Source organism: Maylandia zebra, linkage group LG14, assembly GCF_041146795.1.
Source record: "Maylandia zebra isolate NMK-2024a linkage group LG14, Mzebra_GT3a, whole genome shotgun sequence".
Classification (NCBI taxonomy): domain Eukaryota; kingdom Metazoa; phylum Chordata; class Actinopteri; order Cichliformes; family Cichlidae; genus Maylandia; species Maylandia zebra.
This window is the reverse complement of record NC_135180.1, coordinates 23,033,237-23,045,872: the sequence shown is the minus strand read 5'-3', so window position 1 is coordinate 23,045,872 and position 12,636 is coordinate 23,033,237. Positions and strand designations below refer to the sequence as shown.

At 40.4% G+C, this 12,636-nt stretch overlaps 1 protein-coding gene across 2 annotated transcripts; it reads left to right on the top strand.

The window, feature by feature from the left end:
- The first annotated feature begins 1,797 nt into the window (after positions 1-1,797).
- On the top strand, positions 1,798-11,962 carry rab4b (RAB4B, member RAS oncogene family). Of its 2 annotated transcripts, none has more exons than XM_004543673.4 (8): positions 1,798-1,982; positions 5,446-5,526; positions 6,278-6,392; positions 6,562-6,624; positions 7,318-7,472; positions 7,551-7,646; positions 7,833-8,008; positions 9,209-11,962. In XM_004543673.4, the coding sequence occupies exons 1-7, from the start codon at positions 1,967-1,969 to the stop codon at positions 7,946-7,948; spliced, it is 642 nt and encodes a 213-aa protein (XP_004543730.1). In that variant the 5' UTR covers positions 1,798-1,966; the 3' UTR covers positions 7,949-8,008; positions 9,209-11,962. The 2 variants fall into 2 exon arrangements, with proteins under 2 accessions (XP_004543730.1, XP_076729340.1); XM_076873225.1 differs by having other exon boundaries at positions 9,158-11,962.
- The last annotated feature ends 674 nt before the right edge of the window (positions 11,963-12,636 follow it).

Sequence of the window (12,636 nt, the reverse complement as noted above, 5' to 3'; positions counted from 1 at the left end):
GTGGGGATTCCCTAATGAACGCATTTGTTTTGATCTGGGATTGAGACTGTCTGGATTGGTGCACGAAGAAGTCTAATTTCTGCACATTTTCCCTCCCTTTGTATTTCTGCATTCTTAACGGCATGTGAATCCAGCAGGCAACTTTTCTATTTGTCTGAACTGCGTCAGCACAGCCCAAGGTCAAAACTCCCAAACATCCCACACGCAGATATTGCAAACACCTTGTTTGTCCTGCAGCCCAGCAAATATCAACTCTAGTGATGATACTGCAGTGAACAAAAGGACAAGGAAAAGGACAAGAGAGACAAAGATACAATGAGCATTGGGACACCCATAAAGGAAAAGCGCCTAACGGAAGCACACCCACCTGCCCACCTCCCCCTTTTTCTTTCAGCCTGCTGCACACCTTTGAGGCCAGCCATTCTTGTAGCCCACCTTAAGAAAACATCCGTGCCCCCACACGATGTTGAGCCTTGTGTTTCCTTCTGTCTTTAATCTTAGTGAAAAGAGCTTTTAACAAGGCCAGGGAGGATGAGTGGATCTGCCAAAGAAGAACAAAGGCAGGGAGGGACTTGGAGAGATAGTAGCAGAATGGAAGGCTCTGTAATCTATCACCTGTTGCCCTTGGGCGGCCCTGTACTCCCTGGGCCCTGGGCTTGCTGTGAGCTCATGTGTGTATGTATGTATATCCAGGTATGGTAAGGTGATGAATAAATAAGCAAAGAACAAGAACAAAACAGATATTCTGGATTCTTTCAAAACCTCAGATTGCTTCAAGTAATTTTCTTCACAAGGAAGGAGTTCTCTGCTTGCCAGCCACTCCACACTTATGCCAAACTCCCATATCACAGACATATTTTGACATAGTGTATTTGTGTGCTGTTTCTTTTTTTATTGATTGGTTTGTTTGTTTGTTTTGGTCAAGATAATGGGATTAATGGAGCAATATATCAGTTTCCATAGTGCACATATGAAGAAAAAGTGCAAAATTAATTTATAGTAGCATTTAAATGAGAAAAAGTATGCAAAAGTAATTATAAAATACATCAAAATAGTCACATCACGTGAGGTTAAACTCAAACTTTAGTGTTGTTAGAGGGATCTATATGGGTTTTGCTACATTCTGCTGCCTCTTAAAAACTCAGTTCTCAAGTTCCTCTATCTTTGTCTGCCATCTTGTGGCTTCATGTTGCACGTACCGTAATATAGCCTATATCCTGTACAACATACTATATGGCCAAAAGAGTATACGATGGCTTCCCTCTGCTCAGGAAGATTACATTAATTCTGTGAGAGGCAATGCACAAGCTCACTCTACTTCTTATTTCCACACTATACTGTACAATATTGTAGTAATATTTCGATGTCATGTCTTATTGCATTTATATTCGACTTTGCTCGTATTATTTATTTATTTAGTTTCATCTACCTCGTGTCTATTTTGTGGTATGTTTGTAATCGATGACAATGTGTTGCTGGAACACCGCGATTCATAAATAAACTATCTGTAAAAACTATACAGGGAAAATCTGGTGTCTTGATCTGTCTTAATACAACGCGCTTTACTTTTTAGCTTAGTTAAAGTTGGCTAGACTTCACGCTTCTCTAACTGAGCATCATTTTCTGTACTAGTCGTTCGTTCATTAGTTTAATGAGAACTGTCTATTCGTAAAATTCACTCAGTTTCTGTGCGATGCCAGTGTCCTTTCAGCGTGTTCGTCTCTTCTCTTAAAATTCCAACGTAGCCAATAACACATGAACGCAACACCACTAGATAACTAATGACGTAGCGCGTAGCTGTACTGGTTGTGGTCGGAGCAGAGGAAGCTGGGAAAGGATAAAGGAAACCTCTAGCATCGTAGATAAACACCGTAAAGAGGTGTGAAGCCAGCGGGCACACGGCTGTCACAGTACTAAAAGAACAGTAAAAGAGTCCGACTGAGTTCTCCATACAGCGAGGGTCAACATGTCTGAGACATACGGTATGTTTGTGTGGAGTAGGCGGTCATTTAATGCTTGCTAGCTGTTATGTATGACTGCTTCGTGGTCTAATGTGACAGACTGGCAGCGTTGCTATCAGCAAACTGTAAGATTAGCTTAGCTTAGCCACAGGCTAACTTGCCACCTCACCGTGTCTGTGGATTTTAACAGTAATAATTAACATTCAGTGCTGACACGTAGGTCAGTTAAAGTGCTCTGGTTGGATTTCTTCGTGTGTATTAACTGACACCTCTGTCGTTTGATGGTAGCGTGTAGTGCTTCACGGGCAACAAGGAGAGCAGAAGATGGTGAGACATCAACGGGTAAAAGTTGGCCAAACTTTAAGCAAAAGCCATTAATAGCATGTGTAGAGACGTTGAGTTAACGTGAACTTGGGGAGATTCAGGCAAGTTCTGTGACCTTGCGACAGGAAAGGCTGCTGCGATTTGATGTATATTTTTACTTTTAACTGCTAGCAACAAGGCCTGTAAGAGGAAGTTTGAAAGCGATGGTTGATCATGCATCGGTTACCTGCAGGGCAGACGTTGCTTGGTGTCTCACTGGTGTAATGCATCTGCTTCCATGCTTATTTAAAGTAACTCCGCTCTTGCACTTGACACAGATACGTTATAAATGAATCCTGACAGAATGAATGCTGCCTGCACTTATCTATGATCATTCACATAATGAGCAGATACAGAGATGTATTCGTGGTCTCATAAATTCATTAAACAGTACTCTGTCTGATAGTCAGTAAGCCTGACACTGCAGAGCCATTTGTTATGAAATGGCACACCATCATCCTCTCCTGTTGCACTCCCAGATACACTCTCTCCCTCTGTTTATACTTGTACCCTGTCTCTCTCTTTCCTCGTATGAAACTTTATCCAAGTGGGCAACATTTATGGGAGAGTGCCAGCACTAATGGGACCTGTAAAAGACTTTTATTGATTTTTTTTTTTCCTTCTCTCTCTCTGTCTCCTCAACTGTCTCATCTGGACGATCAAAAGTCGACAAAAAGGCATTATGAATCCAATAAGGGCCTGTTAAGTGCTTTAAAATGCATAGTTTTCACTTGTTAATTTCAGTAATGTCTATCAACATGAGAATCATGAGTTTATGTTGATGTTACAGAATTTGGCACATGTAGCAGGGGGAGAAGGAAATATTGTAGTAGTACTCCTTTTATTGAAGTTTTTGTTGCTGTTAGTTTTTATTCATCATGACTTTTTATATTGTCGGATCTCTCCCCCCCCCCCCCCCCCCCCCCCCCCCCAAAAAAAAAAAAAAAAGAGAGAGAGAGATGGGAGGGCTCACCCATTGCACCCATCCTCCCTGGTGGGGGGGTACTTAATATTGATGAGTGAGGAATAAAGTAGCCTGAGAGGGTAGTTGCTGCAGTCCATTCTCCCTGCTTTTGACATTATTGATGGTTTGATTGTTGTGTCCAGATCTCACACAGAAGTATACGATGTCTGAGAAAATGCAGAAAGGCTTGGGCTAACTTTTAAAACTGAGCGGTCTGTCTCTGATTTTTGTCAGCACTGTCACAGCCACTGAAGTGTGGTTGAGATGTTACGCTGACTGCTGTTACACAGAAAAATAAGTGGGTTTCGACGCCTTCGCTTTGTTGCAGTTACTCTGTTACCGAGACTTTGACCTCTGGCTTGTGTTGCTTAAGAAAACACCCGCTTCAACAAAGGTGCACCATGACCTGAGCTGGCGGAGGTGTGTGTCAGCAAATGAAGGTGGCTCATGGAGCAATGACATAATTGGTTTAAATGTCACCCAGAAAGTAAAGATTAATCTCATACTTTGATTTACTGTTTCTGTTGACTTTGTGTGAAGCTGGTGATATCAACAGCAGCCAGTAATCACTTGCCAGGCTTTGTGCTTTCAGAACCTTTGTTTGAGCTCAAAGTGAAATTGAAAATTTACTTAAAATTCAACCTGAACAAGTTCTCAGTAGGGAAGCTGTAGTTTGCCATCATGCTTTCACATATTTAGGAGAACACTATCACTTCTGCATGTCTTGCATTTCATTTACTACCTCTCTAATTATTTATTATGTCTTACTTAACCAGAGCTAAGAGAGATTGAAAGTTGCAAGATAAAGCTTGTGAAGCCTTAGGAATTACCTGGATTACTGACTGATTTCTCATACAGGCTGGTCTTTATGTAAATCACAAGTATAGCCAGATGAGACTTGACTAATCTAACATACAAAGACTATGATTCACTTAAGCACTAACCTTTCATGTCTTGTTTCCTCCCCCTGAGGAAGAGAACTTTTCTGTTAGCAGTTTGTCTCAGAGCGTGCTGTATCATGCCTTTAAAAATGATAAGCATGGTAGAGGTAGCATCATGGTTTTGGGCTGTCCTTGGGATCTGGATGGCCTGTAGCCATTAACAGAACATTTCATTTAAAATTTATATCAAAAAATGTTCTCAGTGTAAGAACAGAGGAGCAGTTCATGACCCGGAGCTTCAAGAAGTTGGGTAACGCAGCCAGACAGTGACTCAAGTAAAACAACAGAGTGGTTCAAAAAGAAGAATTTTTGGGGAGTGATGAACAAACCGCAATCCTGACCTAGTTGAAATTATGTAGCATGACCTAGAAAGGGAGCAAACAAATATATATGAACTGAAACGGCTCTCTTGGAAGGAATGATGCAGAATTCCTCCCAATTATTGTGTTGTGTTAGCCCCACAAGCTGTACATGAAACACATGGTCAGGTCTTTACTGCTACTGCTTGGGTGGTTAAGAAATTCTGAAATCCTGGTTCCAAAGCCCTTTTTTTTTTTTTTTTGCAACTTGGTTTTCATAACTGATCAGCGTAACATGCAGCCACTTTTCATGCCTAACTCTCCTTATCAGATCTCCCAGTATACTGGTCAGAACTGCCGTTCAGCATACATCCAGTATGCAAATACCCCCTTGTGTTATCTTTGGCCACAGCACACAATGGCTATCTGTACTCTAAATGGGTTTGCATGTCAAGGGATCAAGTAATTATGGATCATTTGTGTTGGCTGGATTGAGCCCTTCAAAGAAAAGACCCACTTTCCACAACATCTGTGCAAAAGCCTGCCTTTGGTTATTATTCAACCTGTGTGCAAGTCTGTTGCCCTAAGCTGTGGTTAATAATGCTAAAGCTCAAACCTTGCTCTAATGACATGTGTTATTAAGTGTTGGTGCTTTTCTAAGGCTTCAGACACACTCATTTTCAACCTCAGACAAACAAGTGTATTAAATTAGAATCGTAAGTGGCAAGTTAAACTGATTACATGCTAGGCGCTTTGTGATTAGTAGGCTAATTTGGGTTTGGCAGGATACTATGAAAGTAGTAGCTCAATGGGATTAAGAGGAAGGATTGTCCCTGAGGATGGAAGTGCAAAGAGCAGCAGGTTCTCCATTGATGTTGGCATTGCATTGATCTCTACCTCCTTTTTTGTGCTTGCAGACTTCCTGTTTAAGTTCCTGGTGATTGGCAGTGCTGGGACGGGGAAATCCTGTCTCCTCCACCAGTTCATTGAGAACAAGTGTAAGTTCTAAAACGCTGCATTTCTAAAGTTTAATACTGTGCAAACACATAAATGGACACGTTCAAGAAATTATTGTAGTCAGTTTCACGAGTTGCATATTGACTAAACCATTAGTCTGCGGATGATCTGGAGAAAATTCTTCATTGACTGGTATGAGTCAGAGTACAATGACAGGATGATGTGGGCATTTGTCGACCCAGAATAAAACCAATCACCACAGTTCTTTGCCTCACACTGTCCTTCAGAAAGAGACAATTTTCTGTGTGGTTAAATGGAGGGAAAACATTATACTTCCTGTAGACTTTCTCTAGCTAACAATGGCCGAGTTTACACCGAGCTCGATGCTCTCATTATATTGTTAAAATTCTCCATATGAAACATTAATTTGTTTAAAATACAAATTGAAACGTCAATTCAGTTTCAGAGGGGTGGTTTAAAAAAAACAAACCATGTCAACACTCCTTCATGTACAGAGTCGTGCTCATGATTACATTTAATTTGATTAAGATATCTCAGGGGTCCCTGTGGATAGAGAAAGAGAGGCTGGGCAACTTGGCACTGTTAATCTAATTTGCAACTCCCTGTAGCTTATAATGTGGATATGAGGTATTTGAAAACAGCAGCAGAGGTCTTTTAAACAAGCCAAACACCAAATATTACACATGTAGTTTTTTCGTTTGTTTTCCTGCTCCTTTATGTATATTTCACGTTGTGCCTTTTTACACTGTCTTCTGTTTGTTCCTACTGCAGTTAAACAGGACTCCAACCACACCATCGGTGTGGAGTTTGGGTCTAGAGTGGTCAACGTTGGAGGAAAGACAGTCAAACTGCAGATCTGGGATACTGCTGGCCAGGAGCGATTTCGGTATCTACCTTCAAAATTTACCTAAAGTCACAAGTCCCAGCTCCACTGGGATAATGAAGTGTCTGACTGATGATAACTGTTAAAATGATTGGACAGTTTCTCCTGTCAAATCTCACCATCTGATCTTTTAAAGGAGCCTTTTTTTTTCTCTCCTCCATTTTCTCCGCAGATCTGTTACACGCAGCTACTACAGAGGAGCAGCTGGAGCACTTCTTGTTTACGATATTACCAGGTAAAACAGCCACTGCCCTCGTGCTCCCACTTCCTTTTCATAAGTTTCTCTAACAAAGTGAGCTTTTTTGTTTGCTGTGATAATGGGATGTAGATACTACAGTTGTACCTTAATTTTCCCAGAATAAAAACTACATGTTTACTAAGACTCCCAGAAGCAACAAAATGTAAGGTTGTATTTGGTGTGGGCATTGGCATCTGTGATTAATTGAAAATTTTAAATGTGACTACAATTAAAATGAAATTTTACAGACTTAACTTTGAAGCTTAGTTTATTTTTGAGTGTTCATACAGTTTCGAGTCCATATATCAACTAACAAAAGGAGTCACATTGTGCCTGTACAGCCTCCAGAAATCGTGCTGTTTAATGACAGACCACTCACATTACTGTATTTCATAAACTCTGGGTCGTAAACTCAAGATGGATTGAATGCAGTAGTTTGCTTTTAACAAACTATGGGCTTTTGTTGAGGTGAGGTGGAGTGTGGACTGTCAAGAGCTGTAATATAGAGGCATCCTCTGTCAGGTAGCGTCTGTAGAGGAAAGCAGAAGTCCATCACAGATGGTGTCACCTGACACACTCTCGCACAGGGAAACAGACAAGTGTATACAATGAAACTAGAGCTACAGCCTCATGCTGAAAACAAACTGAAACAGAAAATTGGGTAAATAACATGAATAAAATGTCTTACAGTCGAGAGACATACAATGCCCTGACTAACTGGCTGACAGATGCACGGACACTGGCGAGTCCCAACATTGTTATTATCCTGTGTGGCAACAAGAAAGACTTGGATGCAGACAGAGAGGTGACCTTCCTTGAAGCTTCACGCTTCGCTCAGGAGAATGGTAACTTATCTGTACATTGATGCATTTCAAATGCTTTTTTCCCCACTCTTAGAAGTATTTTTGTTCTCCCACACACAGAGCTGATGTTTCTAGAGACTAGCGCGCTAACAGGTGAAAATGTCGAGGAGGGTTTCTTGAAGTGTGCTCGCACCATTCTCAACAAGATAGATTCAGGTACACATTGTTTTCTTTTTTATAGAAGTGTATCTGAGGTGGATGTTTTTTGTTAGAATTTAGTGACATTTCCATGTTTTGTTTTTAATGCTTTCAGAGCTTGAGCACATGAAGTGATGTGGATCTGACATTTTTAGAGCATACATGTCTGTGTCACTGATGTTTCTCATTGTGCTTCTCTCAAAGGCGAGTTGGACCCAGAGAGGATGGGTTCAGGTATTCAGTATGGAGATGCTTCATTGAGGCAGCTGCGACAGCCCAGAGGCACCACAACACAGAATAAGCAGCAGTGTAATTGCTAGGGGTCGGGACCCACCCTCACCCCAGCCCACAGGTCCACACAGACAGAACTCCCCCTACAGGTCAGTAACTTGTTAACTAGGGATGGGTATTGATAAGATTTTCACGATTCCAATTCCATTTTTGATTCTGTTTAACGATTCGATTCTTTATCGATTCTCTTATCGATTCTTTTTAAAAAGGAGAACACTAAGGTCGATTAGCTTAGAACTTTGTTTTATATCTTCTCTTTGAACAAGATAGAAATTTAGGAGTAGCATGGCCTTACAAACCCAACAGTGAGATCTTAAGAGATCCTTAAGAGATTCAGCCTATGGCTCTTCAATGGGGTGTCACAGGGTCCCTGGGGGAAAAAATTGTAAATGTAAAATAAATATTCTTCTGTAGCAATAACAAAGTATAACATAAATTATTCTGTAGCAATTACACAAGAATATTCAGTAATGTCCCTGCCTACAATTAAACACATTCACTTACCGAAAATTTGAGGGCATCTGCTGTGGCAAATGGGTGCAAGCCTTTTACCACAAACTTAGTCACTGCTCGGTGACATTCGTCTATCCTGGCCTGAAAGGAGACGCTACCGGTAGACTGCAGCAAGAACTGCCAGCATCTGAGCCAACCAGACTCTGTCTGTCTCTCATCATGGTCACCTAAATGCACAGTAATGGCAGGTTTGTAATAAGGCAGATCGCGCTAACATAATATGCACTGTTAGTTGATTATTTACCTGCGGTATTAACGGGAAAGGACGTGCAAACGTTACCGCTGCTGCTGGGTTGAGATTCACGAGTCTGGAGCAGAAATAAAATCACGACATACATTTAAGGTTATCGCGTGTTTTGTGAGCAAATGCTTTTGCATATTCGTAGTGTTTCCTCCCTTAAATGAAATCTCTACTTTGCAAGTTGCCCTGTTGTCATCCGTTCTCGTAAAGTATGACCAAACTTTTTAGCATTTGAGCCGCCATGTTTCCTGCCAGGTAAATGACGCTCTGCAACGTGGTGACGTCATTCGGGGCGACTGGAATCGATAAGGGAATCGATTGCAAAAATGGGAAACTCAACAAGAACCGGTTTTCGATACCCATCCCTATTGTTAACTCATGTGACCAGTGGGACTTGTAAACTAACAGGTTTTATCTGTGTTAGCGTTGATGAGGGCGTGTCGGTGCTCACTTTGTTTCCTGTTCTTAAACATCTCGGCTCCAGGTTTTGTTTTTTTTTTTTTGGTGTGTGATCGTCCTTCCCCCTCTCCTTCAGTTCTACACACCTTGGATCACCTTGGGTCGTGGAGATCACTGCAACCTATGACCCTTGACCTCTGGTAAGAGTCTACGGCTTACCTGAGGGGGTCGGTTTGCTCTTGCGTTTGGACAGCATAACCCCTCAGTGTGAGCAAAGTGGAAATGTAAAGAGACATCCTCCACCATGGTCTCTGTTACTTATCAGACAAGGACAAAGTCAAGGGTTGTGTATTTGGGCTGACCTACTGTTGTGTGTTATTCTTTTTTTCCTCTCTTGCTCTCCGCTTTTTCATTCTGGTTTTAGCAATCCCCAAAATACTTTGAGCATTTACATATCATTGCTTGTAAATTATTATTGTTAAACTCTTTTGTGCATTCAACCTGTCCTAGTGTGGGTCATTGGGGTTTTTTTTTCTTCCTAGTTTTAGCATTCATAAAGACATCCCTTACTTTTTTTCTTTAAATCATGCATCATTAACTATATTTCTCATAAATGATGGAAAATAATATTTTCCATCATTTATGAGAATTTTATTTTTTTTAATGGAAAATAAATGATAAACATCACATTTTTTGGGTACGATTTACACCAGGTGGGATGCAAATCCTTTCTACTTTGTCCTGTCATTTTAATTTTTTCGTAGTAGACCAGATGGATTCATAGCATATAAATCCCAACACTGATATGTATAAACTCTCATGGGGGGATGATCCCATCACTCCATTCTACACCCAAACAGGCAAGGCTGTGGGTCAGGTTGAAAGCACAAAAAAGAGAACTTTTGCTCTTTATTTAAACCAAAAGTCCACAAGTCTGTAAATTGAGCTCTATCAGATTCACACCATGTTTAAATTCACATGTCCAGTTATAGTGATAAATTGGCATTATAATGTTTTTGACTCCTGCTGGGCTTTTCTCCATGACATCTCGTAGATTCATACATGCACGTACTGTATAAGACGTCACAGGAAACCACAGTTGGCTTTTGTTTGGTTTGTTTGGGAAACTTTTGTGCCGCCCAACCAGCCAAAGGTTTGACCTTTGTTTTGTTTGTTTGTTTGTTGTTTTTTTTAAAAATCATGCCACATTGTACGTTCAATTTGACAGGATTCTGTTTTTAAACTTCCAAGTAATCACTTCTCTTTAAGCTCTGGATATCAGAGGGGGGGGATAAAAGACAACACAAAATTATTATTAGACAATGTACTCTCAAATCATCTTCTTTGTTCATTGACATTGATTGTACAAGTGGAGCTATACTGGAGGGATAAATATTTCCTCATTTGACATCTTAAAATGCTAATCAAGATCCTCCATATGTGCTCGTTTGAGCTGTAGTATATGATTTGTAATATTTTATTTTTTATAGTCGGAACAATAATCCCTCATGCTCTATTGATAGGGCCATTCTCACCCTAGAAGACACCACCTCCATCAGATGAAGTTGGGTTTTGTTTTTTTGTTTGTTTGTTTTTGTGACTATCGGTGACCCTGACCCTCTAAACGGAAAAGTAGAACCGATCCATGCCAGCAAAGTGGCCCTCTCAGTATAACTGAGACACCACATCTCCTCAGTGTATGGGTCAAATTCCAAGTTTTTCCCTTTAATATCTCCCTCTGCAGCTCTGCTGCAAAATGTCAGTTTTGTTGCACCACTGAACTGACCCAGATGTTTTCTCTTGAGAACAGACCTTGTATTACTCTAGAGAGAAACAGGGGAATTTCCACAGAAACACAGTTTCCTCTCTGCTTGTAACACTGACAACATGGTTTGTGGTGCTGCTGGAGGAAAATGAGGTTGCAAGTTAATGGCTTAGAAAATCCAAAGCCCCTGCTCTGCTGTTTAATCAAAGGCACCGCTTCTGTCTGAATCACTGTCTGAGAGCAGGTCATACAAACCAAGCCAAGAGGAGCTCAAAAACAAAGTGTGCGCAAACGTATTTCTCAAGCCTCTGTGTTGGCATACATTCTCCCAGACAAACCATGTGTGTTTAAGCTCAACTGAGCCAGCACACTGAAAGGGCAAACATGAGATCATATAGGACATCAAGAGACAGATGGTCAAAACACATTGCTTTCATAAAATATTTGCATAGCATGATAGTTTGTCTCCTTCTGCAAGTGCACTTTTACTTTTGAATCTGTGTTTGTTTTGTTTATATGCTGTAACTATAGAATTGTACATTTTATTTTACTTGAACTGTATAATGTAATAAATATATTAATTTTAGATGTTATCTTTTTACTAAATGACAACTGAGATTCTTCATATGGTTTCATTTTTTTCTGATGCTGTCAGGCAGCAACAAAAAATGGTGTAATAGTGTGATCTCATGCTGTGTGAGATTTGATTGGTTTATTGCTCCCTGCTGACGTGGAGGTAATGATGGAAGGGTGTTGACTTTGTGAGCTGTAGGTGGCCATCAGCAGCAATTCTGATCACTCGTTCACAGGCTGTCATCTATGCGCAGTTATTGAGTCAACTGTTGAATTGTTAGCCTGCATTCATCTGTATTCGCTGTACAGTTCATAAAGTTAATCAGAGTAGCTATATGAACATTTTCTCATTTGTTCCAGTATAGACTTAATAATGTGATGAACGCAATCCAACTCAGTTGTTGCTTAGTAATGTTATATAATCTAACCTAAATACTACTGTACATCTCAAGTAACCTATCCTGTAAATAAGATTTGTCTATTAAGGGTGAGTGTTGCTCATTGATTGTAATGATTATGCAATTCCCAGTAAACTGCTTGTTTTTCATGTAACTCTTTTCACTGGTTTCCTGAATGTTAATGCTATCAGGGATTTTTTTTTTTTTTTAAAAAAATTTTTTAACTTTGGCATTAAGCCACTGTATTCACTCGGTTATTGCTCAAGGGCGTTGAAGTGCATCGGATCCTGAATGTTGGTGACCCCCAGCCCTCGTGCACAGCAACGCAAGCAGCATTTACAAATCAGATTTATAGCCAGCTGACTTAACAGACCTTGAAATTTAACAATGGGTCCTACTAGGTACATGATTCATTTACCTCTGCCTGCCTTTCTTCTGTCAAGTCATTTCTCTCAAAGGCAGTCAGGCTGAGGTTAGGATATCAGAGGACTCATATGATGAAGAGTAAATGCCCTCTGTCACAATTGTCTGGATTTATGCTCTTGGGTCGATGGAGTAATGGCCAGAGGGGTTTAATGTAGCTCAAGTGGATATATTGAATGATTTATTGATTTTTAGACAGGCTATCAAGATTACTTCATAACCACATTGCAAATTCACCGAGGGAAAGGATTGGCTTACCGCTAGATGGCGCTGATGCACTAGACAGGTTTAAATCTGAATTTTAAAGACTTGTATTTACATGTTTTGTCAGTAGCTTTGAGTGTTGTTTTATACGAAATCAGCCCAACAGTTTTAGCAGTGTAGCATGACTACATGTTTTAAGAC

Coding starts and splice junctions, on each gene's coding strand:
- rab4b (XM_004543673.4), top strand. Junction 7,473..7,550: donor ACGCTTCGCTCAGGAGAATG/GTAACTTATCTG, acceptor TCCCACACACAG/AGCTGATGTTTCTAGAGACT. Junction 7,647..7,832: donor TCTCAACAAGATAGATTCAG/GTACACATTGTT, acceptor CTTCTCTCAAAG/GCGAGTTGGACCCAGAGAGG.